General features: G+C 34.3%; 2 protein-coding genes and 1 long non-coding RNA gene across 4 annotated transcripts; 2 read left to right on the top strand and 1 right to left on the bottom strand.

Moving 5' to 3' along the window:
- Window positions 1-34: 34 nt before the first annotated feature.
- LOC103954215 lies at window positions 35-4371 on the bottom strand. Its single transcript, XR_668162.3, has 3 exons — window positions 3779-4371; window positions 2559-2606; window positions 35-104 (listed from the first exon to the last, which is right to left on the bottom strand). It is a non-coding gene; the product is annotated as an uncharacterized LOC103954215 (long non-coding RNA).
- Window positions 4372-9910: 5539 nt separating this feature from the next.
- On the top strand, window positions 9911-17081 carry LOC103954216 (alcohol-forming fatty acyl-CoA reductase). The gene is made up of 10 exons (XM_009366020.3): window positions 9911-10364; window positions 10653-10756; window positions 10862-11064; window positions 11183-11283; window positions 14377-14572; window positions 14746-14907; window positions 15183-15264; window positions 15977-16243; window positions 16417-16544; window positions 16653-17081. The coding sequence occupies exons 1-10, from the start codon at window positions 10286-10288 to the stop codon at window positions 16810-16812; spliced, it is 1482 nt and encodes a 493-aa protein (XP_009364295.2). The 5' UTR covers window positions 9911-10285; the 3' UTR covers window positions 16813-17081.
- A 3692-nt stretch (window positions 17082-20773) lies between these two features.
- LOC103954217 (alcohol-forming fatty acyl-CoA reductase-like) lies at window positions 20774-24446 on the top strand. 2 transcript variants are annotated; one of them, XM_009366021.2, is made up of 10 exons: window positions 20774-21044; window positions 21143-21246; window positions 21349-21551; window positions 21786-21886; window positions 22139-22337; window positions 22573-22734; window positions 22904-22985; window positions 23242-23508; window positions 23938-24065; window positions 24153-24446. In XM_009366021.2, the coding sequence occupies exons 1-10, from the start codon at window positions 20966-20968 to the stop codon at window positions 24304-24306; spliced, it is 1479 nt and encodes a 492-aa protein (XP_009364296.1). In that variant the 5' UTR covers window positions 20774-20965; the 3' UTR covers window positions 24307-24446. The 2 variants fall into 2 exon arrangements, with proteins under 2 accessions (XP_009364296.1, XP_048425538.1); XM_048569581.1 differs by lacking the exon at window positions 23242-23508 and having other exon boundaries at window positions 24153-24445.
- Window positions 24447-26890: the final 2444 nt, after the last annotated feature.

The following is a 26890-nucleotide window of genomic DNA, read 5'->3' as shown; positions in this document are numbered from 1 at the left end:
AGATGTCATTTTCTTTAGTTAGGTGGTAGTTAGATGTTCGAACTCAGCATGTTTTCTCCATTTACCTGGTCTGCAAACCCACCATTGCCCAAATGCCCGTGGATCTGCAGATTGCAAAGACAAAGGTCTCCACATTAGATAACATTAGTTATATGCCCACGCGCTGCTGCGGGACTTGAATGCATCAGTCTTAACTACATAAATAAGACATATTCAACCTGAAAAAAAATCAATATAATCATGAATGAACAAAAGAGATAGATGAGTGAACAGTGTCGGTAAGATAAGCAGCTTAGCTTTTATATACATTCAACCGAGCTGATTACAAAAGATGTGGTGGATGAGAGTGTACTTATCGACAGCACTCATTCAAGCACTTAGGGGTGGATGAGAGAGTCCACTCCTAGAAAAACCTAATGAAAACACCAACCAGCCAAAGCAACCTACCTTTGAACAATAATTTGGAAAATTGAAAACGCAAAAAAGAAAGAAAGCAACTGACAAAAAGGTAAGCCTCGATGAGTTTTAAACAAAAATGCATTTGGACTTAGTTTTAAAAAAATGCCTGCACAAACACCGCCACTGAGCCACTCAACACTACAATTTTCTTTTCCTTTTTCCCCCATTTTTTTCAGCCACCAACCAAAAGGTAAGCCTCAAAATGTCAATTTTCATTTCCTTTCCTACACTTGCCCTAACCATCCCTAAACTAACAGTTTGGAGAAGGAAAAGGATTGAACCCATTACCAAAATAGAACCCTAAACCCTAATTATGAAATCAAAATTGTTTAACAACACTCATCAAAATTATCCTAGGTTCTTTTGGAAAAAAAAAAAAAAAAAAAATAAGCATCAGAGAAATGGAAGAAGCCTACAATCACATCCCAATCACAAAATGGCAAAAAAAAAAAAAAAAAAAAATATTCGTAACCAAACCAGCCCTAAATAAATCAAAGGCAGAAATCTAAGCAAACCAGTAGCCATGAAAAGCAATAAACAATGGACTGTCCCAAATAAAACCTCCAAAACATAAGCACAGATAAAAAAACATGCAAGATCACCACTACAATAACAAACAATAGGAACATGAACAAAAATGGGCAAAACACGTATGGTGCAATTTTGCAGTGGGACTGTAAAAATCAAAGAGCAGCAAAGAAGGAAGAAAAAGAGAAATTAAGAGCAAGGTAGCAACCAAAAATACAAAAGTCAGTTAACAAATAGAAATCAGGAAAAATATCTCCTAGCTCTCCTAATTTCATCATCATTTCACTCAATCAACATCTCCAATGATGATATGTTGTCAGAGAATCTTGAAATGCTCATGCACTTTCTTTGCAGGGAATTGATTATTTGAAGTATGATAACTAGAATTTCTGTGGTGATACAGCACAAACTTTCCTGCCTTCACTTAATTCTCCCGGGATAAGGTCTCCATGTGATATACATATTGATAAACATTTCAACTCTTCTTGTAGGTACCCTGTAACGACCCAAGCTCTGATGAAAGCAGGTCGTCCCATATTCTTCTCTTTGTGAATGGTAATGGTCCTGTTTGCCTAAACTGAAAAACCATGTATTTTTTTATTTCCTTAGTAAGAGGCTTAATTTGTAGTTTTGTATTTTATTTCGTTTTTTAGGGAAGATACGCACCCTGCTCAATAGGGTGCTAAAGAAGGAAATAGCTGCAGATCTGCTAATGACATTTCGGATACATGGGAGAGGTAGAAACATGCATGTCCTTCCATTAACTCTCAAATTGGTCTCATGTTTTTGGGGTCTCACATATAATCCCGTTTTCTCTCTCTAGAGCAGACATGAAAGCAGGAAACATGAATGGCATCTATTAAGGAAACAAAAATGTTCAAAATTTTCAACACTTAATTAAGATTGGACACTACTACGTAAAGACTGTTAGACAAATAAGGAATATGGTTGGAGTCCTTGTGTAATTGTATATAATATTATTCACTAGCCGTCCTACAGCCGTCAAGTCGTCCTACAGCCGTCCTACCTTGTCCTACCTACACACTAGCCGTCCTACAGCCGTCCTACCTTGTCCTACACACTAGCCGTCCTACAGCCGTCCTACCTTGTCCTACCTACACACTAGGACGACTACCTTGTCCTACCTACACACTTGTATCATGTATATATATCCTTGTAATCTTGTAGAGAAGGATAATGAAAAAAAAAGCATTCTCTTCCATTTTTCCACATTCACGTATCAATAACAAATATATTTTTTAGCCTACATACCTTTTTCTACAAAGACCAACTGAAAATGGGGATTGCCACTCGTTGAATGTGGTAACTTAGTAAAGTTTCTGAACTCAAATTAATCACTGGTTAATACGAGTACAGTTTGTCATAATTGAACCTAAGTGTCATAATTGATCATCAGACAAAATCTAAGTGCCATAGTTGAAAAATCTTGGGATTCAAAGCTATGGCGCCAACAGTACCACCACACCCAAATATATGAATAGAAATATAGTGACTGTAGGACTAACTAAGAAACCCAGGCTTGAACATAAACCAGGGCATAAGACACTTACCAAACTTTTCAAATAACTCAATTGTTCACTTAACTTGACAACTTCTTCCTGCATATTGATAAATCACATCATTAGATGCAATAAAAAAACACAAAAGTGAAATGCACTTGAGTTGATTTCTTCCTAGGTGCAGTACTGAAGAACACATTTAAAAGTTTCTTTAGATGTCTTTGATATAATGTTCTTCAGATGTTAAAGAAAAATAACTACCTAATGACCAAATAGGGGAGCAAAATTTCTGTGATTATTTTTATTTTGTAACATACATAGTTTTTGATAAGCATTCTTGTAAGGTCGATTACATTTGTAAGTATAACTAAACCTCAAATTGTCGGTCATGAAGAAACTGAAATTCAAGAAACAAAATCTAAAAGAATCTACAAAACTGGAGACTCTAACTGTCCTATTATTGGAAAAAAAAAAAAAAAAAAAAACCTATATATATATATCAACCCCATACATATAGATAAATGGCTGAAAACACAGGACAACACTTTGCGCCACACTAAACAGAAGCTAACAATTGAAACGGAATAAGAAGAGCTTAAAGCTCTATTAAAATCCTGCGCAAAAAAATTCAAGCGGCCTCAGATGGTCTCCTAAATTCATTGCTAAAAACAAAATATAATAAAAAAATTTAAAAAAAAAAAAGGTCAAAAATGGACCAACAGGACCTCTTGCATTCAAATTTTTGAACCAAAAGTCAAATAATTTCAACAATTAATTGATATTTTCGATTTCCAATTTCATATCCTTTCAAGAAAAGATCAAAAAACTAAATTTTTAACATTCCCAAAAACTGAAAATTCAATCTATGGAGAAATCCATGAGAGTATGCAATTGTATCAGTCAAAATATATTCCTTACCTCAACTAATTGGATTAACCAGCAGAGCTAATTATTATGTAATTACACATCTAGAGCTATCAGCTATAGCGAATCTTTAACAAACACAGAGCAAGAAGAAGCCACAATTGCACTTAATTGTACTTAATTTGCTCAAAGCAAAACCAGAGAGCAAATTCCAATAAACTAAATTTTTTAGGCAGGATTAATATGCAAATATAAGAAAACATAACAACCATCCTTAATAAAAAACAGAGCATAACTCCAATGTCATGTATGTCACAACGCAGAATTTGCCCAACTGAATGTGTTTCTAGTTGATTATATAACAAAACTAAATAAAACTATGAACTATATGAAGACAAAATACACACCTGGGATACCGGTCTAACAAAATCCCAGCATAAGGAGGCACATGGAAGTACTCAACGACTGTTGCACTGCCTAGCTGCTGAAACTCTTTTGGACCAAAGGACCCTGCAGATTACTCATGAGCAAAGATATCATGGTGTGTGTGCAGGATAATTCACACCAATAAAACTACAATTATAAATTTCACTCTGAAACTTGATCTGCTTTCGTTGCAATAGAATCCAAGATTGTACATGTTATTGCTAAAAACAAAAGCAAAATTCCACATCAAGCAGCAGGTATATAAATGCTCTTCTTTGTAGATTCACCAATTAGCTCTGTGCTAACTCACACACAACATGCATATATATAATGAATCACTTTCTTTTTAGCAAACAAAAAGAATATCACATGTTACGTGTAATAAGAGGTCCAACACCGATTAATATTTAGCAGAAACGTAAAGGTTGTTCATGTAAATTAAAGAGTTATGAATTAATTATCAAATATAGTTATGACCAAGCCCTCCTCTTTAATTTTATGATTTATTATGTTATTTTTTTCCACGATAATGAGATGCTCTCGTAGAAATTAGGGTCCACAAATTAGTTTAATAGTAAAAAACAATAAACTAACTCACATTGACAACGGTAAACTTTCAAAAGTGCTTTGTTCGGTATCGTTTGGTATGCAGACGAGACGGGACGGAACGGAATGGGACATGACGGAATGGAACGAGCGGGAGCAAAGATGCCCTCGGATGAAAACAAGGAGGAAGAAGAAGGAGACTGAGAGATTATAATTTTATGTTCCATAGATGTGGAACGAGTTGTTCTAGGGGGGGTGAGGTGGAACGAAAATTCACCCAAAACTCATTCCGTGGAACAGCTCGTTTCCCCCGTTTTAGGCGCACCAAACGTAGAACAGAACGCCTTGTCCCACTCTGTTCCGTCTCATCCCACGTACTAAACGGTACCCAAGTGAACATCGAAGCAGCTATCCATACATATACATAAATAAAGGTAGAAATATTGGGACCTTATTCTACCAGTCAACCGAGCAGACCCTATGGAGAGAAGACCGGGTTCATAAGGAAAATCATTACAAAGATGCCACCGAACCTGTGCAGACTAACAAACTAAAAGGTTGTTGACATCAATGTAGCCGTATAAGTTTTAGGTTAACATTTTGCTGTGTTAACTTGTAGACATCGAAATTTCAGTGAAATAAATGTTAACCAATACAACACTTATTTCACCTATATCATTCCCTCACCTCACCAACAACCTCCACTCATTTCACCTACATCATCCATTTACCTTACCTACAACCTGCACTCATTTCACCTACATCATCCACTTAATTCACCTACAACCTCCACTCATTTCACCAACAACCTCCTCTCATTTCACCTACATCATCCACTCACTTCACCAAAAAAAATGAATGGTGGTGATTCACTCTCAAAGCCTATAAATAGGCTTCTCCATCAAGAGGAAGAAACACCAATTCACACAAAGATCAATTCACACAACAAAGACTAGGGGTGGAAAAAATTCCCGAAAATCCCAAACCGAACCGAAAAAATCCCGATCCCAAACCAAAAATTTCCCAAACCAAAATTCCCGAAATTTTCGGATGCTATCCCGAACCGATCCCGAAAATTTGGTATGGGATTTGGGATTGACTTCTCAATATTTTGGGAATCCCATACCAAACAGAAATTATATATTATTAATTTATATATATATTATATATTATTCTTTTATAATTGATGCTAGTAGTTTCTAATTCATGCTCTGCAACCTGGAATGCCTTACACCTTGCATATTTTTCATGTTCTGTTTGATATTCATTTGGATTTTATTATTGTTACTGTCATGACTAATGATTTCAGAAGGTTTGATTCTTTTGTCTCTTAACAGATTGTCAAAAGGGTTTAATTAATTTGAATTTTGACTTTGATAAAAACAATCAAACATGCCAATATTTGATTAAATGGTAGTGTGAATGAAATGACATTCCTAGTTCATGAATGTGTTCTTAAATTATATATTTGAAGAATAATTCATAATTTCATATTTTAATTTGGGATTCCCGATTTGTCCCGAAATCCCGAAAATATTTCGGGAATCCCGAAAATATTTCGGGATTCCCGAAATTTGGGATTCCCGAAATTTTGGTTTGGGATTGGTCTTCAAATTCCCGTCCCAAAAAATTTCGGTTTGGGATTCGGGATACTACTTTTGGTTCGGTATCCCATACCGAACCACCCCTAACAAAGACCAATTCACAAACCAACACCAATTCACAAATACATTTCTCTACTTCCAAATTGGAAGAAGACACATAAACACCAATTCACAAATACATTTCTCTACTCCCAAAATGGAAGAGAATACATCCACACACACCAAAACCTTGAAGCCTTAAAGTTCTAAAGCTCTCAAGAAAATCCCGAATGATCAAGAAAGCACTCTTCGTTCTTCGTCAAATCCTCCTTCAAGATCAAGGCCCAACGGCCCTTGAAGAACTTCCACCAACTCAAGATCAAGCCCCGACGGCCCTTGAAGAAAGTGTTCATTGTTCATCATCCGTTCATCCTAAGATCAAGCCCCAACGGCCCTTCGAATCAACAACATCAACAAATCCACACATCCAACCGTTCTTCAAGATCAAACCCAAAAGCTCTTGAAGATCCGCTCATCCATCAACCTTCAAGATCAAGCCCCGACAGCCCCTTGAAGAAAGTGTTCATCATTCATCATCCGTTCATCCTAAGATCAAACCCCAACGGCCCTTTGGATCAACAACCTCAACAAACCCATACACCCATTTTTCAAGATCAAGCCCAACGCCCCTTGAAGATCCATTCATCAACTGTTCATCCTTAGATCAAGCCCCGACGACCCTTTGGATCAACAACTCATCCACAAACCTACACCTTACGGAGATAGAATCAGATGATCAAATTACAAAGAGATCGTAACCCCAAAATCATTAAACATAAAAAATATTATTTTGTACACGTTATTCTTGTCTCTTGTTTTCAGGAATTTTTCGTGTTCACATAACTTTTGATCGAATAGCCAGTTGCTTGATATAATTTCTGTATGTGAGTTGTTTGCTTTTATGCTTTGATTAAATCAAAGCAAATTAGATAGTGCTGCATTTCTAGAGGACGTCTCAAGATTCCACATCACAACTAAATTACATATATTCGATGCCGATGGCAATACACTTGTTCATAACATAGAGGAAGGAGGGTTGATCTATTTTATTTAACCTTCTAGAATTGTGGAACCATATAAGAAAATATGATTGGACAGAGTTGCATTCAAATCGAGAAAAGGAAAATAAGTCAGGAAACTGAATTTGTAAGGAGCTCAAAGACATTTCGATTTGGTCATTTACATACAGCAATAGTAATAATTACAGAAAACTATACCATCTTGCTTCTTTCAGCTCCTAACAGGTGCTGAAATAGCACTTGGTTCGTGATTTTCTTCCCTTTCCCTGCTTCAGACAAACATCAAAACCCACAACCAAGTTCACCAAAAATGCACAGAAAAAATACCACTACCAAACTCACAAATTTAATCGAAGTATTCTAAAAACTCTAGAAAATAAATACTAAGTCTCAGATAAAAACGTCAAAAAAATAAAAATAAAAAATAAAAAAACCCCATAGGCTAAATGAAGAACCCTCCAAAGCTCAGAAATTTAAACGAATTTTTTTACAAAATCATGAAAATTCACTAAACAGTGGCAGGACAAGGTTGTGCAGATGCAGAGAGAAAGATGTACAGCTTGAAGCTAGATTTGCAAGGGTGCCAAGGACTGAGTTTGACCCGCTGAGTCTGGGATCGGACCTATTCACCCCCACTCCTCCTCTTTCTCTGCCTGTCTCTCTTTCTCCCTGTCACCTTTACCCTCACCGAATCCCACACCCATCCCTCAATCTCACCGACAGCAACCACCCTGTCCCAAATCGGACTGACAATGGATGCATCAATGGAAATCAGCCTACCCCTCAAATCCCCACTCCTCCCTCTCCCACTGTCTGTCCATCTCGATCCCAGAGCGGCATGGTCTCCCATCACCGAACGAGCAATGAAGAGGTGGTGGCAATTTTGTAAAAAAAGCGAAATTCTGACCCAATCAGCCGGCTGGCAAACTCGTAAATAAAGTGAAATTGAGGCAAAATTGGGACAGGATTGTTTGTCCTTCCACTTCCGATGTTTTCCCATGCCTTTATGTGATCACGGTTAACTTATTTTAATATTTTATATTATTTTTTTATAAAAATAATAAAATAAAAATAAATAATAATATAAAATTTTGACATGATTTAACCATTATCATATAAACAGAAGGGTACGAAAAGATAATTGAAGTAAGGGGACAGACAATCTTGTCCGCAAAATTGCACAGTGCCGTTCTCCCACCTACTTAAGACCAAAGTCACGTAATTAACATGTGTTGGCAGCCTGCATTTATTATTTTGGTTGTTGGGAAGTTAACCGACCAGTCAAACAAAAAGCGTCGACATTATTGTTTGGTTCGTTGTGATTTTGACCACTTATGTTCAGGTTCATTGTTGATGGTGCACTCTCTCCTCTTAAGCCAAATACTGATACACACCCTCGTCCACATGTTTTTACTCTTATCATCAAATGCGAATATAAGGATTGATACACACCCTCGCCTACATGTTTTTAGTCTTATCAAACACACCCTTGCCCATATGTTTTTACTCTTATCTTCAAATGCAAATATAAGGATTGATACACACCCTCGCCCACATGTTTTTACTCTTATCATCAAATGCGAATATATATGTATAGTTAGGATTGATACACACCCTCGCCCACATGTTTTTACTCTTATCATCAAATGCGAATATATATACAGTTAGGATTTGCAGAAATTTTTTAAGAAAAACTAATAAAAACGGTTTAAAAAGTTTGAGTTTTAATGATAAAGATAAAATAAAAGGGAAAGTGAATAGTACCATGATTGACTTTTTAGTATAAAAATGTGATTTTTCGTTAAAGTGAACAGTACCGTGGGTTTTTCATTAAAACTTCTAATTTTTTACACACATTTTGACACGCGTTTTTGTGTGGTTCACTTCGTAATGTATTCTAGCGATCCATCTTTTATATCTTCTCTCAAATATCATATCTACCAAAAAGTACTCAAATAGGAAACCATATAACTATTGGATTAACTTTAGTGTTTCTTTATGGAATATATTTTGAATGATGAATTGAAATATAGACGGTTTGGATCATTGAAAAAAGTTATACAATAAGAGCCACAAAAACGTGTGTCAAAATGTATGTTTCTTTGTAGAACATTGGATTAACTTTAGTGTTTCTTTGTAGAACAATATTTTTTTCCTTCTTCTTGGCGGAGGAAGACAAAGGCTTCTTTGTAGTTAGGGTAAATTGCAAAATATTCTTCGAACTATCGCAATGTTGCCAATTACCTCCTTAAGCTAATACAAGGCTGCTAATTAATGTCAGAGGCATGTGACATATTTTAGAGTGTTGAACCATCACATGGATGTCAATTATCCCCTCTTCCCGAACTATTTGGACAATAAAATCCTCTCGAATCTTGTTGTTTTCCTGAGTCGAATTCCATGTTAGTCCTTGAAATTGTCACATGCCTCACACACTTTACCACTTAACATAATTTTGGATGAAGTTCTCAAATCTAACGACAAGAAGGTAATTGATAGTCTCGTACTAGTGAAGGGGGTAAATCCGCAAGAAAAATAGTTCAAAGTGTAATTGGCAGATGGTGCGGGAGTTATTTGACAGTTTACTCATGTAGTTATAGCATGCCCATCCATCCATGTTAAGATACACTGTTTTGTCGACAAATGCCTGCTCTATCCACCATCCACCCACTTTTACGTATTTATGAGTTTTACACAAATGTGAGTTATGAATGAATGCGCACGTCCCCACTTATTTATCTTATATGTTTAAGGCATATCTTCATTAGCTTACCTGCATGAATCTATATATTAATAAAAAATAAAAAAAATAATAGATTGAAGCAAAGATGCCATTGTTTATAAGAACAAAAAACGTGCTGATAGTCCATGATATTAGTTTAGCAATCACAATGAGCAACACAACTTTCCCGAGCATTACGAGGAAGTCAATTTGTTTCAACGTACGACAATATATAATTCTGATCGAAATAGTGGGCATAAATTGGTTGAGAAAATGAATGATGGTCGGTGAGCGGCAACAAGAAGTGCACGACATGGTCCCGGCCTTAAGAATGAAAAACGGAAACGAAAACTAAAACTTACACTTCTGGCTAAGGGGATCGTCGGTGATATTTCCTCTTTTTCATACTATATAAGTAGCCAAGACTGGCTTCAATCAGTACCCTGAATCCAAGTTATCAGCTATATACTCAAACAAGATATATACATATTCTCTCCATAGCAAAACAAGAGAAAAAAAACCTAGAAACTTTTCTCTATCCATCCAGTATCCACCGTAATGGAGTTGCAGAGCATTTTAGGATATTTTCGGAACAAGACCATCTTAGTAACTGGAGCCACTGGCTTCCTTGGAATGGGTACGTACTATTTCTCTCTCTCTCTCTCTCTCTCTCTCTCTCTCTCTCTCTATCTCTCATTTGTTAACTTTGTGTAAGACTAAACCCTACATTTAGATTTCATTTTCATTTCATTCATCATAATATACATTTAGGTAAACTAATTTTTTTTATATAATATAGGAATATACAATTTGTATAATCTTCATATAGGTACATTAATTCAATATAATACATTTCTAGCATTAGATTTTTTTTGTTTTTTTGTTTTTTAATTCTAATTTTTACCCTTTCTGCAAATACATGCAGTGTTTGTGGAGAAAATACTAAGAGTTCAACCAGATGTGAAAAAGATTTATCTTCTTATAAGAGCTACAGATACCATGGCAGCCACAGATCGCATGCATAAAGAGGTTTATCTGTAAATACGTATTCGCAACTGCAATAGCTTTGTTTAATTATCTTGTAGTTAATCACGTACATTTTATTAAATATTAACTTATATTATATAATCTCAGATCATAGAGAAGGAGTTGTTCAGTGTTCTGAAGGAGGAATGGGGCACAGAGTTTGATTCCTTCATTGCAAACAAAGTTGTGGCTATCCCGGGAGACGTAGTTTCTGAAGATTTGGGAGTGAAAGAATTCAAGTTGAGGGAAGAAATGTGTAGTGAAATTGAAATCATATTAAACTCTGCAGGAACCACCAACTTTGATGAAAGGTAGTTACTACATATGGAACACTGAAAACAACATTACTTAAGACATTGTATAATATCGTCTCTCTATAAAATACTAAAATAAACATGTAAATTTATGTCTTTACTATTTGTTCTATAGATATGATATTGCACTGAGCGTCAATACATTTGGAGTTCAGCATGTGTTGAGCATGGCAAAGAAATGTCTAAAACTAGAGATCCTGCTCCACGTGTCAACTGGTTAGTGTTCATTTTTCTCATTTTGGTTCCAATATGAATAGTTTTTTATTTACTTTTCATAAAATGCTACACTTAACACATATTTATACCATCATTGGTACCTTCTTTCTCATAGAGGTACGACACACCAATACATGTGGTTCTATCTCTGTTATAGAAATTATACAAATCTGTGGTATCATTGTTCCAATATGAGAGAATTTTTTATTTGTATAAGTGGATGACATGATTAATATGTCTCACTTTAGAGTATATTTTTCATGAGTGGATTTTCATACGCTGAAGTTTCATGTCTCACCTATTAATTTTATTTAAAATAAAAAGGCTCTTACACCCAATTAAACTTAACTGAAAATTTTGAATTTACCATCTAATTATGAATTTTCTTTACTTAAAACCCCACAGTTTTTTTGTTTTTTTAATTAAACCTACTGACTAGACTCGACATAAGCAAAATCATTAATTAAGTTTGACTTCATACGTTTTTTGTACAATGCCTAAAATACCCCTAAGTACATGATATATATGACAATTGATGTTATAAAATTCAACGCACATTAATAACAAACAATTAATGTTATAAAATTCAATGCGTATTAATGACAAATTGAATTGATGTCATGATATATACTGTGTTGCAAAAAAAATAAGGAAAATTAATGAAAATGATTTGAAAACTTTGAGTACCAGGATTAACTTTTTAGTGTAAAAATATGGTTTTTTTTTAAAGTGAACAGTACCACAGACTTTTCGTTAAAACTCCCAAAAAAAATAAGAGCATTAATGCTATAGTTTCAATGCATTATTAATAAAAAAAATTAAATTTTTGAGAAAATAATGTACCTATTATTTAATTTGATGAAAATAATTTACTCATTGTTTTATTTTAGGCTTATTAGTCGAAATGCCCTTTGAAACTGTCATTGAGTCTCAGTTTACCTTCTGAAACTAGTTTTGTCTCACTTTGCCCCTTGAAATTGACATTTTCAATTCTTTTGTCTTACTTTACCCACTTCTATTAATGGACTATTAAATTTAAGGGTATTTTAGACATTTCATTTTTACACATTTATTTACTTCTAGCCCACACACTAATCAAGTCTCAATTTTATTTTTGAAACTCTAATTCAAACCCATAAATTCAACAGTTTGAAATTCTAATTCAAACCCATAAATTCATCCATGTGAAATTTTTTGTTTCAAACTGTGCACATTTGTTTTAAATGATTTTTTTTGGTTTGGGAAGTATTTTGGATATGATAGCTTAATGGTATAATGATTTTGTTGTAATGAATATTTTTCAATTGCAAAGTTTCGAGCCAATACATGAATGTCTTACAAGTGAAATGACTCTATGAACAAAATGTAACTCTTATTTTGGTTGATACAATGATTTTGTTGCTTGGAATTTTTATATTGATTGAATAATTTATTTTATAAAATGCCCAAAATTTATGGGTTTGAATTTGAGTTTCAAAAATAAAATTGAGACTCGTTTAGTGTAGGCTAGAAGTAAATAAATGTGTAAAAATAAAATATCCAAAATACCCTTGGATTTAACAGTTCATTAATGGAAGTGGGCAAAGTGAGACAAAAGAGTTGAAAATGTCAATTTCAAGGGGCAAAGTGAGACAAAACCAGTTTCAAGGGATAAACTGAGACTCAATGGCAGTTTCAAGAGACATTTCGACTAATAAGCCTTAATTTTATGTTGTTGTAGCTTAATTTTTACAAGAAACAAAATACATATTACTTATTTTTTTACAAAATAATGTACCTAATTTTTGACAAAATAATGTACCTGTTATTTAATTTTACGAACAAATAATTTACATATTGTTGAATTTTTATGAAAATAAATGTAACTGTTGTTTAATTTTTACAAAGAAACAATGTATCTTCTAGTTTATTTTTACAAAAATCAAGTACCTGTTATTTAATTTTTTTTATAAAAAATAATGTGCCTATTGTTTAATTTTTACCAAGTTAATGTATCTACTTTTTATTTATCGTATTAGTATACATATTTAGAATGTATATTCGAACTAATTAAGATTAAAGCAAGGCACTTCCCAGTTCCCAACCTTGAACTGGGAATTGAGAGGCACGAGACAGCCCTCAAAAAAGCCGAAATCTACGAGAAGGCCTCTTTGACTAAAGATAATCGCGGTTTCCCACCGTCGCGGAGAGAGGAAGCGGGGAAAGGTTTACGAATCAGTCAAACGAAATTAAATGTCTACAAAAAAAACTTATAGCCGTACAGGGCAATGATGGCATGGTATTGCATATAAATTAAAACGTATGGACATCCTTATATTACATGACATCAAATTTAAAATTTTGGATCTTATTTTGATGTTTTAATATACGAAGGTTTATGTTTAGAGATTAACTGTTGTAACGGACTAAATCTAAAGCACCCATAAATATCACATAAGGCTAAGTGATTTCTTAAAGAAATAACGTGGTAACCCAATATATACACCACGAGGAGAATACTATCTACAGTATCAGTTCTGCGTCCCACACCCTCCTACCCTAATCCCAGCCCAGCTACACCCACACCCACACCCCATTCAATCTTTTAAGTTTTTCAAGAAGGGGATGGGAGAGAGCATGGCCCTGATGTGGATCTAACTTGTGCTATTGAGTCGAGGTATCCACGATCTGATGTGAAAGGGAGGATAGGTGTCTAAGGAATATGAAAAATGGAAAAAAATAAATTCATGAAAAGCAAGAGGGTATTTTTGAAACTTTATTAAATTATTTTGGGCGTCCAAAGAAATTTGGGGGTTCAAGGAGTAACTAATTTTGTACTGTCCCTTCATTTATATTATGAAACGTGTCATGTACATGGGTGTTCAACCTTGTGTTTCAAATATATTGCAAAATCTCTCCCACTATGAAGACTTGTGTTGACGAGTCTATTGGAGCTAGTTTATCCTACGTGGCTCCTTGTATTTAGCAAGAAACACCATTTGCCAAGTCTCTTAATTTACCTTCTCTAAGCTGCACAGCAATGAATCTCGAATTTGTTTACCGTATTATGGTCTTTTGATTTGCTATACAGTACTGATTGTGATAGTTTCTCAGCCTATGTGTGCGGCAGAAAGGAAGGACTCATACTGGAGGACTCATCTTGCATGGATGAGATGGTAAAGGAGACAGCTAAGTTTGATTTCAAGGCGCTTGAGAAGAATCTGGTAGAGGAGAAATTGAAGGAGCTAGAAGCAGAAAATGCGACAGAAGAAGTCATTAGAACCACAATGAAGGATTTTGGCATTGAAAGGTCTCTCCAAAGTTTTGCATGAAAACAAAAGATGACTTCTTTTTCACAAAACATTAAACAAGTGGTTTTCATCAATAAATTAACCCGACTTTTTGCTAATTTTCAATTTAAACGTTCCTAGGTTTTGTTTGCAACTTTTTGTTTATTTTCTCACAGAATTATCTAACTCTTAGGTCAAAATCTTACGGATGGCCAAACACCTATGTGTTTACAAAGGCAATGGGAGAAATAGTTATAGAGCAGTCAAAAGATAATCTACCCGTACTCATCCTACGCCCAACGGTAGTTACCAGTACATACAAGGAACCATTTCCGGGATGGGTTCAAGGTTTCAGGTAAGAAGCGTGCTAGCACTTTGAAGTGTTTCTTTGGGGAATATAATTGTCCCTTGGAGTAGTTCATAAATTGCTAGCCATTAGTTCATAAATTATTTGGGTTTTTTTTACTATTATCGTTGACACTTTGAAAAATTCATATGCAATGCTTACTAATTGTATTTTTTTTTTCCTAGCTAGTGTAGTTTTGTCAAATAATATTATGATTTCATTTGGTTGGCCTTATTTAGGACATTTCTAAACTCCTGAATATATGTTATTTTCGTTTACTACAGAACCATTGATAGCGTAATTGCTGGTTACTGTAAAGGAAAACTGACATGTCTACTCTTCGATCCAACGTCAGTATTTGATATGGTGAGTGAAATTAAACTTCATGATATCCCCACCATACACACCCACAATAATTCTTTAATCATGAAAATACTACAACTTTTTTTTTATTTTCTTTCCTAGTGTAGTTTTACTATGATATGTGAACTATTAATTCCCATTACGCACAGACACAATTTATTAAGTTATATACATAGTAATTTTCTTGCCACTACCTAGTTAATCATCGCTCTATTTAATTATATAGTCAAGAAACAAAAGTATAACAAGAAAACATTACTCTCTATGTATCATGCGCGATGCAATTTTACAATTCAAGAACACAGTTATCTTATGTTGTTGCCACATTACCCTAACACATGACATTTGAAGATTTTAGTGCCAAAAAAGAAAAATTTAAATTAAATTCACTTAAATATCTGAATACTATCATACTTATTTCAGAAATTATTTGAGATGATAAAATCATCTTTTATTGTGCTGTGATTCATATGACGCCATACATGTATTACAGAGTGGTCCTAAACATGGCGAATAAACTTTCTTTGTTTCTCAATATTTATTTGATCGACTCACAAGCGCGTGCTACTATATTCTATGTTTTCATACAATTTTTTCCAAGGGATATTCTAATTTAAATAGTTTTTTTTTTTTAACTCAGATTTGCTTATGCAATATTATTTTCTTTTTCTTTTTGTAGAACTAAAGAACAAACATTTACTTTTAAATCATGCAGATTCCAGTTGACATGGTGGTAAATTCAATAATTATAGCCTTGGTGGCTAATGCAAAATGTTCTTCTACAATCATTTATCATGTGGGAACATCGTCGAAGAATCCTATAATTTTCTCTCGTATTCACAATTTTATCTTCCGATACTTCACCAAAGATCCATGGATTAACAAGGATGGAATGCCTGTCAAGGTTGGCAAGGGTACAGTATTCAAGAATATGGCAACTTTTCACATGTATATGCAATTTCGTTTCATGCTACCTTTGGAGGTTTGTTATTTCTTTCGTTGCTAGTAATATACAATTGAACAAATAAAATAGTGAATACGAACATAATATGTATCCACGTATATCGGTATGTATAATAATTTATATATGCATAACGGTATGCAATTTTATCTATAAATATTTCTTCATGCGACCCTTTTTTTTCCTTTTTGAAGGGTTTAAGGTTTGTGAATCAAGTATTTGGCCAGTATTTCCAAGATATATATCTTAACTACAATCAGAAACTCAAATTGGTGATGCGCTTGGTGGAGCTATATGAGCCTTATATGCTGTTCAAGGGCATGTACGTATGTTTTATTTTGTATCTAAGCATATGTGTATTTGTAACTTTATCATCGTACGTAATGATACGTAATCATGCGTTGAACTCACATCTTTGAATTGTATGTAGCTTTGATGACATTAATACTGAGAAGTTGCGAATGATGGCAAGGGAGAGTTTTGTGGAAGCAGAAAGTTTTGGTTTTGAACCCAGGTGCATTGATTGGGAAGACTACTTTATGAAAACTCACATTCCAGGCCTCAAGAAACATGTTATGATGAAACGATAATTAAAAGGTTCATACATTGTCATTGAGATAATATATGTTGCATTCTGATGAACAAGTTCATCAACGGTATCCTATGTTCTACATTTCCTAGTTTCTACATGGCAGCTGAAAGCTGTTCGTCAAAGTTGGTTAATGAAGAAGATGCAAGATGGTCGTGTACTCAAGCATCATTTCTGTTCATTTTTTTTAATTACTGAAAATTATGCCCATAACTGTTCTTTCTTTCCTGTAGCTGCTTTTGATATTAAATAACCCATATTCTCCTCTTAGTAATTTTTAGAGAGATTATATTCACACATCCCAAATTACTTCTCCCACACTCTTTTAATTTTTTTAATATTTTCTATACACCACTAACACTTCATAGAAAAACATTAAAAAATTAAAAAGGTGTAGGGAGAAGTCATTTGAGATGTGTGAATATAAACAGTATTTGAAGATCAAATAGACGAATTTGAGAAAGAACTGTACACAGTTTCTTGTATAAGATGGTAGTCGAAAAAAGGTCAACTTTGTGTCTTTTAATTTAATTTTTTGACAGGTATCATTCAATTTAACTCTAGAAAAACACTGTTTAAGAAGAGAATAAAAAAAAAGTTATGACCAACCATAGTTATTCATCCATTTCAGAAGTTAGAAAGACCCGTAAAGTTATTTAAACTCCCTGCCCACAATTATTTTCTCGAACCCGGGAACTCTAGAAAAACACTGTTAACTTTTTAAATATAATTAATAAAAATAATTTTTTTTTAAGAAATACAAATAAATCCCCAAAAACTCAAATCACCCATTGCCCACCGACTGCATCACTCCGATAGCCACCCCTCGCCCCAATCACCGACCGTTTCGCTCCCAATCGCCGAAATACGTGGGCTTCAGCCCTTATTCACCAACCCATCATCGTTATCTTCTTCTTCTGGATCAAAACAAAGAAACCTAGTTTAGGGCTTCCACAGCCCACCTGTTCTGGATCGTCTTCTTCGTCGTCAACCTCATCTTCCTTCACATACTACTTCTGGGTTTGTTTGTGTTGGATTAGTGGTAGAGACGATTGGGGTTCTAGGTTTGTTTGGGTCAAATTAGCAGCAGAGATAGAGACGATTTGAGGGAACGTATTGGATTTGTGGGTTCTTCTACGGGTTAGGAGATCGAGGACTATGATTGGATTAATGGGGTTGATAAGGACGATAAGGATGATGAGTTTGCACATGGTTTAAGGGCTTCTTTTGAAGGATTGCAGGAGATTGGGGGAAGGATTACAGGGAGATTGAGGATGATGAATTTCCACAAGCTTTATAAAATGGCCTGCTTTTTTATTTTATTTTATTTTAATTTTTAATTAAATTTTATGCAAAATAACAGTGTTAAAGGTTAAATTTAAGCAAAGAACAAGGGTCACAATATTAGAGAAGACGCATAATTCGGGACAGCTAACCCGCGGCCAGACTTATATATTTTGCTTAAGCTAAACCTAACCAAGCCTTTTGTGCAGTTTCTGAGTTTGTTTGATGAATATACTTTTTTATTCGACAAAAAATGGCAAGATAAAAGAAAAAACAAGAAAAGGGGTAATTAACAAAATTTCATCAATTGCTATTTAGTACTATGGTTTAGTGGTATTCATCTTCACTTATAAGTGAGAGGTTTTAAATTCGATTTTCGTCAAAGGCAAGGTTGACCCATATTATTGCTAACCTATTGTGAGGCTAAGCTCACCCCTACTCTCTTAACGTAGATAATATCATTTGTTAAAAAAAAAAAAAAAAAATTCCATCATCGGGTGTGGTTTAGCAGGTGATAGATGAAAATGTAGGTTTAACCGTATGATCACACATACATTCACTCGCATACTCCACCTATGTGAAGGAAACTTTTATTTTATTTTTTTAAGTTGTATCTATGAAATCCTTTTAATCAGACTATATTTATTCTGCTACTGCGTATGCGCGAGCATTCTATTATGGTTGTTATTTGCAGCTAGATAGCAGCAAGATGAAAGGAATGGACTTTTAGATAAAAACTATTTCTTTTTAAAAAATCTATTCATATAAAACAAGGTCTATACAATTATGTTAAAAGAAAATCTCATGGTAATAGTTTTGAGTCATGACCTTAAATTTTTATTCGAATCTTCCTTTTTATTAAAGCTCGTAAACAAGTTATGTTCTTATGATATAATCATCCATATTTTTTATGGAAATTTTAAATCCCCATCACTCGTGTTTGATAAATTTTCCATGCTAGTAATGCAAAAAAGCCTTTAGTTTTTTAATTATATTGCTATACTTGGTCTAATTTTTCTGGGTGAAGTGCTAATTTAGTCCCTGAAATATCAACTCAGTGAAAATTAGGTTCCCGAATTATTTTTTCAATAAAATAAGTCCCTAAATTCATTAAAAATTGCTAATTTCATCCATACCATTACATTTAAAGCTATTTTATCCAATTTTTCATCAACTTAGTCACTTGACACACTTTAGGATGTAATTTTGTCATTTTCTCTCTTTCCTTTGACATTTCATATTCCATGCAAGTAACGTGACTTAAATTGACGGAAAAATAAATATAGTAGCAACGAATCTAATATAAGGATGTAATTGGCAGATTTTTATAATTCAATGACTGATTTTTCTGGAAAAAAAAAAATAGTTTAGGGACCTAATTTTCATTCATATGATAATTCAGGGACTAAATTGGCAGTTCACCCAATTTGTTTTATATGTCTTAAAGGCCCGACCTGAGAGCGGTTTTTGGCTCTGTCATTGATTCTGGCTGCCATATAGTAATTAAGTTTGCTTGTTGTGCGCTTATTCATTCAAATTACGAATTTGGTCACTAAAAATATGTACTTGGTTGACACCCTTGTAATCGTGTAATCGTATTATTTCGTATCAATGAATTATCGCTTTCGCTTCTCTTCAAAACGAATAACGCAATATGCATGCCCAATTGATATTGCAAAGACTTTGTATTTGATCGCGTCTAGAACGCTCCAAGAACTCATTCCAGTCTTCTCCTTCTAATATGCAGCTGAACTAACGCACAACCTGAAATAGTAATGATAATAATAAGAATAAAAATCAAACCAACTCAAAGCCGACCTATCGAGTCAAGAGTATTATCCTGTAGGAAAATAACTATATATATACATGATACAGCAATAGTAGTCAGCTAATTAAAAACAACATTACATGTATACAATACTGGACGTACGTGGCACAAAACCCTTATGTCGATGCATGCAGAGAGTAGTCATTTCATAACAACACATACTGTCCATGACAACAGCACTCTACGTGTGGCTCTAATTCAAGGATGGTATACCTAGAAGCAAAAAAAAACAATTAAGTTTCTATAAATTAACATGTTTTAATTATTTATGGGTGTAGTTAGCTGTCCTAAGTTCTCCGAGGGTTTTAGATCTTTAGGATTTCACCATCGACGTGGTAACCAATGTGGTATTAATACTTTTCTAATAAAAGTTTTTATTCTGCTTATAAAACAAAAGAAAAATCATCATTCCACTCCCACCCCCCCCCCCCCCACCAACAAACAATTAAATCACAAAATTTTCTGTGTACCAAAAAATTCGGATACTAAAGCATATTATTAAAAAATATATATATAATTAGGGACTAAATATATTTTTGATATATTAGGGTTTAATTCATGAATGTTTTATTTTCGACATAAGTATAAATATTCTATTATCAATTTAGGTCAATAATGCACTTGACACTTAGCCAAATACAACAACTTTAGTACTCGTTGACCTATTTAATAACACACACAATGCCTTATTGGTTGAACCCTAATTTCTTGACCTATTTTCTAACGCACACAATGCCTCATTGGTTGAACCCTAATTTCAAAAATATATGTGTGTAATATTTTATCTGATTTTAATCAAACTTCTAAATTTATTAATGAGAAGCATCTAAGTTTTAGTAAACCACGTCTTCCAAGTTGCAACTATATCACTTTGAATACGTAGCACATGAAAGCATTCTAAATTTTCGTATAAGTACACTGATATATATCAACAACTTAATTCCCTCCAACGCTCCGAATCCAAGGAACCGTCAGAACATAACTCAAAACAAAATACCGCTCACTTTCTCTGTGTCTCTCGATTTAATTCTAAACTTCACCAATGGAGTTAAAGACCATTCTGGGATATCTCAAAGACAAGATCATTTTGGTTACTGGAGCTACAGGCTTCCTTGCAATGGGTATACCATCTCTCTCTCTCTCTCTCTCTCTCTCTCTCTCTCTCTCTCTCTTACACACACAGAGTAACCTAACTTGCTAATATATGGCATATATGCAGTATTTTTGGAGAAAATATTAAGGGTTCAACCAAATGTGGAAAAGGTCTATCTTCTTGTAAGAGCTCCGGATACCAACTCAGCCAAGGATCGCATGCATAATGAGGTTTGCATAAATACACAACACTTTGAATTTACATGTACTTCAATCTATAATCAATGCCATTCGCTTTATTTTAATTTTTTTTATATATATTTGTAAATTAAGATCATAGGAAAGGCGTTGTTCAAGGTTCTAAGGGAGAAACTAGGTGCAGATTTTGATAACTTTATATCAAAAAAAGTTGTGGCTGTCCCGGGAGATGTAACTTTTGAAAACCTCGGGGTGAAAGACATCAAATTGAGGGAAGAAATGTTCAATGGAGTACAAATCATACTTAACTCTGCAGCGACAACAAATTTTGATGAAAGGTATGAGCATTCACCCTGCAATCGAGGTCATGTGTTGATTTCCACCCTCCCCAATTACTGATGGTATATACACACATAAAATTGAAACACAAACTACATTATTGATTAAAGTGAATAAAGTACAACATAGACACTATGTAGTATATACAATCTTCTGATAAAAGTGATAAATAAATCATGTACGAGTACACCTATATCCTTTTTTTATTACCTGTATACATATATCGTTTGCAGATATGATATTGCGCTAGACGTGAATACATTTGGAGTTCTTCATTTGTTGAGCTTTGCAAAGAAATGTTTAAAACTAGAGATGCTTCTCCACATATCAACCGGTCAGTTTTCGATCATTTAGTATGGCCTTTCGGTTTTCTGTTATTTTTTGTTTGTCACATACTGTACTTATCCTCTTTTTTCTTGTTTAATTCATCTTCAATTATCATATTTCTGATATATTATCTTTTGTCTAATTGAATATAAATATATATGGGTAAGGAAACCTTTTTCTTTTGGCCTTTGTGCCCTTGGATAGATTTTTCTCAACTGATGGTGATCAAAAAATTCCTTTTTTTTATTTTTTATTCTAGCTTACGTGTGTGGTGAAAGGGAAGGACTCATACCAGAGGACTTATCATCATTTATGGACGAGAAAGTTAAAGGCACCACCAAATTTAATTTCCAAGTACAGGAAAAGAAGGTTGTAGAGGAGAAATTGAATGACCTAAAGGCAGAAGGTGCTTCAGAAGAAAATATCAGAAGCACCATGAAGGATTTTGGCATTGAAAGGTTGTAAAGCATCAATATCTAATTGTGCCTTTATTAACACACTTACAAATTTTATACTTTTGCTTATTTTTTTCCCATCTTTTGATGAAATCAAAAGTAAAAGAAATGCTAGCTCGTGGTGGTAGAAGTTTGAAATTCTCAACAATTTCACGTAGATTGTGCCATTTCTGAGTGTTATATATGGACTTATGCTATTTATCTTTTGCTTTTCTTTAATATAATTAATAATTATCAGGGCTAAACTTTATGGATGGCCAAACACCTACGTATTTACAAAGGCAATGGGAGAAATATTTCTTGAGAACTCAAAGGGTAATCTACCTCTAGTCATCATCCGTCCAACTGTGGTTACTAGTACTTATAAGGAGCCATTTCCAGGTTGGATTCAAGGTTTCAGGTAATTATTTTGCATCATGCGCCTTAAAATTCTAAGTTGTAAAAATATCTTTGTTACTCAATAATTGAAAGTTACAAGTGTCAATATCGATAGCCTTTAAAAGATGAATGAAAAATAGAGTGTATGGTGATCCCATAAAACTAAAATCATATATTTGTTCATATTACAGAACCATTGATAGCGTTATTGCTGGTTATTGCAAAGGAAAGCTGACATGCCTCCTCGCTGATCCTATGTCAGTTTTTGATATGGTGAGTTCAAAGTCAATGAATATGTTGATGCCTCCAAACACTATTTACATAATATATATATATATATATATATCATGTACATGCATGTGCATATACATATAGAAAGGATAAGTTTATGGAATTTAGACTTCATTCTCGTCTGTGTTTCTCTTCTATGATATTTTTTTTTGTTAAATTATTTAATTATTAAAGCGATGGTTTTAAAAAAAAAAATTAATATGTAACTAACGAGTGATTAATTTTGTAAATTGGGCAGATTCCTGTTGACATGGTGGTAAACTCAATTATTAATGCTATGGTTGTGAATGCAAATCAACCTTCTATTGTCATTTACCATGTGGGATCCTCATTTGGAAACCCTATACAATTTTGTGATATTCACAATTTTGTGTACCGACACTTCACCAAAAATCCGTGGGTTAACAAGGATGGAAACGCTACTAAAGTTGGCAAGTGTACAATGTATAGGACTATGTCTTCTTTCCTAATTTACATGCAAATTTGCTTCAGGATACCTTTGCAGGTTTGTTCTATCTATTTTCTTGACGGTAATGCTATATAATAAAATATAAAAATCCACAATTAATACGGATTGCAAATGTGGGTCATCTCATCTCGTGGAGAGATTTTTTAGCGAACCTAAAATATAAAGTGATACACCACATGTTATGAAATTAAAGGCATGTAAAATGTACAAGTGAAACGTTTCAACACTATCTTCCACTTATATTATAACACTTGGTGTATCATCTTGTATTCTGGGCATACCGTATATTCTTTTCCATTTCATGGATTGTGTGATCATTGAGATTGAATTAATTAATGTCTGCTTAATAATCGTTTTTCTTTTTTCTTTTTTTTTTTTTTTTTGGTTATTGATATCACACATGTTAGTCTTTCTCAGTTCGTTAATTTCATTCCTTTCATATGTTCTTATTTGCATTTTTTGAAGGGATTAAAGTTCGTAAATAAAGCTTCAGGCCAATATTTTGAGGACATATATGTTAACTATAGTCGGAAACTCACATTGGTGATGCGCTTAGTAGAGCTATACAAACCCTACATGTTATTCAAGGGCATGTACGTATGTTATACTTTTGTAATTACAAGTTTTATCATTTTCATTATTCAAGGGAGTGGACAATAATAAACATGTTTTAATTGCAGATTTGATGACAGTAACTCAAGGGAGCTGCAAAAGTTGACAAGTGAGTGTTACATAGACGCGAAGGAATTTAACTTTGATCCGAAATGCATTGATTGGGAAGACTATATTATGAATACTCACATACCTGGCCTCCGAAAGCATGTTTTGGTCTAATTATAACTTGAAGAATTGTAATAACAAATGTACCCTTATGCATGTGTGAAGTGCATATCCTTGTATCATTTCCTACCTTATCGATTGTGATGAAGATCGTCAATAGTGTTAAGTAATTATGTCAAAGTCTCATGTTTGCTAAAAAAAAATCTTTGCTTAAGTGGGCCTCGTCTCTTGAAGCAGATGGGACGACTGCAAAACATTGTCGTCTCGTCTGAATAAGTCTCAAATTAACGACAATTTTAGTTAAAACCGTTGTCTCATAAAAAAAAATGGTGTTTCTGTCATTTCCACATGTAGGAAACGAGGATTTTCGCATTCCAAAAGCAACCGCACCACAACTTCTAACAATAGTTGTCGTCCCAATATTATACCGCATTTTCTAACCTTACAAGAAAACAGTTTTGAAACCGGTGTAAAGAGTCTGAGTATCGGGAGCTTTATCTTTCAGTGGACATAATATATAGGACAAACTGTTGTTGAGAAAAATCACACAAATGAATTAAATTATGAATGAAATCGACGCGCTTCACCACTTGGAGAAGTTAGGTGGCAAATTTTCATAAATTGTCAAGAGTTGCCGCAGGTTACCCCAAGAACCGAGGAAAATCTAGAGGAATTCAACACCCATCCGATGTTTGGCCCACCCATTAACCCGTTGAACACGCTACAAATCGTGCTCAATCAATTCTCAATCCACCATTCGTTCAAATACACACTACACAATCTAGGATCGCCGACCCTATCAACAACACTAGTCATAAGGAAACTACCCAAAAATTATACCAAAGCTTACTAAGGCTTACGACATACAGGTTAACGAGAAATACAAATACATGGATGTATACTCGGACACAAACTTGAGAAAACAATGACGGACAATCCTCGACGCGGTGCGACGGACCTCGAATACATAGGAAAACTAAGTGAGTGGGGGATAAAAACTAAGATTTTGAAAGAAAAAATAATTTAGAACATATTGTTAACTCTAAAAACTATCAAGCCTACGTGGCACATAGGCTGAATAGCTAATGAACTAATTATATCCTTCAGCTGAATGCAATGTGTGCCAACTCATCGACCGAGCTCGGTCGGTGAGTAAATGAATGTGGTGGTGGTGGTGTCGAACGCACTGCTAACTTCTTATCCAATCAATCGCGGCCAAGGAAGGAACTCGTCTCAACGTTTGGGTTTAGAACCTGAAAGACATGGCTGCTAGTCACTACGAAGTTCAAGAATCATCTACACCGGGCTTGGCTGCACCAATTATATTTGTAAAAATATAAGTGCGTCGAATCGGTATCAGACTATATGGACACATATACTCAAAGGATATAGGTGTCTTGACCATAAAAGTGGTTTAATCGTCAAAGTGCCAAACTCTGAAATGCACTTGTGAATATCCAATCATAAATGGGTTCGACTTTCAATGTGTCGAACGATCTAACCTGGTAACACCTCACTTGTCGAGAAGCTAATGAGACGACCTCTTCTAATAAGGACTCAGAGATTCCCTGCCTAGAGAGACTTAGATAGATAGTAAACCAAACTTGGAGTAGTGTTGTTTTTATAAGCTGGAGTGTTGTTTCTACAAACTGTAAGATGTCACAAGCTGTCAACCATAGAGCCCTTTATACAAACTGAAAGGTGTGCTTGACAAAGTTAGGAATATCAGTATTTTTCTCAAAGATGAGAGGGTTTCACGTAGAACGAGATATTGCACAAGGCAAATTTGTGTGTTGTATTAAAGGTCCCTCAAATGTTGCAAAACCTCTTCTATATAAAGGAGTGATTTCATGTTGATTATCCCATGTTGAAGTAGAGTCCTATCTAGGTTGTATTCCGCAACACCAAACCATCATGATCTCTGAGTAAAGCTCGACCATTTCTACTAGACTTAGGACTATGAACCTAGCCTTCTTTCATGTTTTATTCATTCTAGATCTTGATCAGCTGTGAAGAATGATTCTTGGGATATTACGAATCTTATCATTGTTCATTCTAATCCTTAACAATTCCATTCACTTTAGGACTCTACCGAATCCAATCCTGATTCTTAATGAATCAAATTATCACACCCCAATCCCGATATACGTCCAAGATCAATACGTAACGTCACCACATACCTGACCATCTATGTGAGACATGACCAAAATACAAATCAAAAGTTGAATAGTGCAGTAGCTTTCTTTTGTATCATAGCTGCATCTAACCTCTGTGTTAGATTGCCTATGTACCTTAAGACGAGATCAAGCCATTCGTAGTTCATCATTATTAACCCCAACATTTCTCATGACATCTCTTAGCAAGAAAATAACATAAAGTTCTAGAATCACTCCATGGAACTCACAGAGCATAATTCACTAGATTCTAGACTACTTAGTGAAACCATATATAATAACCAAGAATTTCATTTCATCCATCACGTACATCACACTAATTTCCAACGACCAGTCAATAATCACAAGAAAATAATTGATCCATTCCATTAAGATCAGATATCACTTCACTAAGATTAATGGAGCTAACCACCGTAAGGTTTACTGTATTTCACTATTGAAATCCAAACATCCAACATTGTAAC

The sequence above is a fragment of a genome, unplaced genomic scaffold (genome assembly GCF_019419815.1).
Source record: "Pyrus x bretschneideri cultivar Hongxiangsu unplaced genomic scaffold, Pyrus_bretschneideri_v1 Contig5, whole genome shotgun sequence".
Taxonomy (NCBI): domain Eukaryota; kingdom Viridiplantae; phylum Streptophyta; class Magnoliopsida; order Rosales; family Rosaceae; genus Pyrus; species Pyrus x bretschneideri.
The sequence above is the reverse complement of the archived record's forward strand: the minus strand, read 5'-3'. Positions and strand labels throughout refer to the sequence as shown.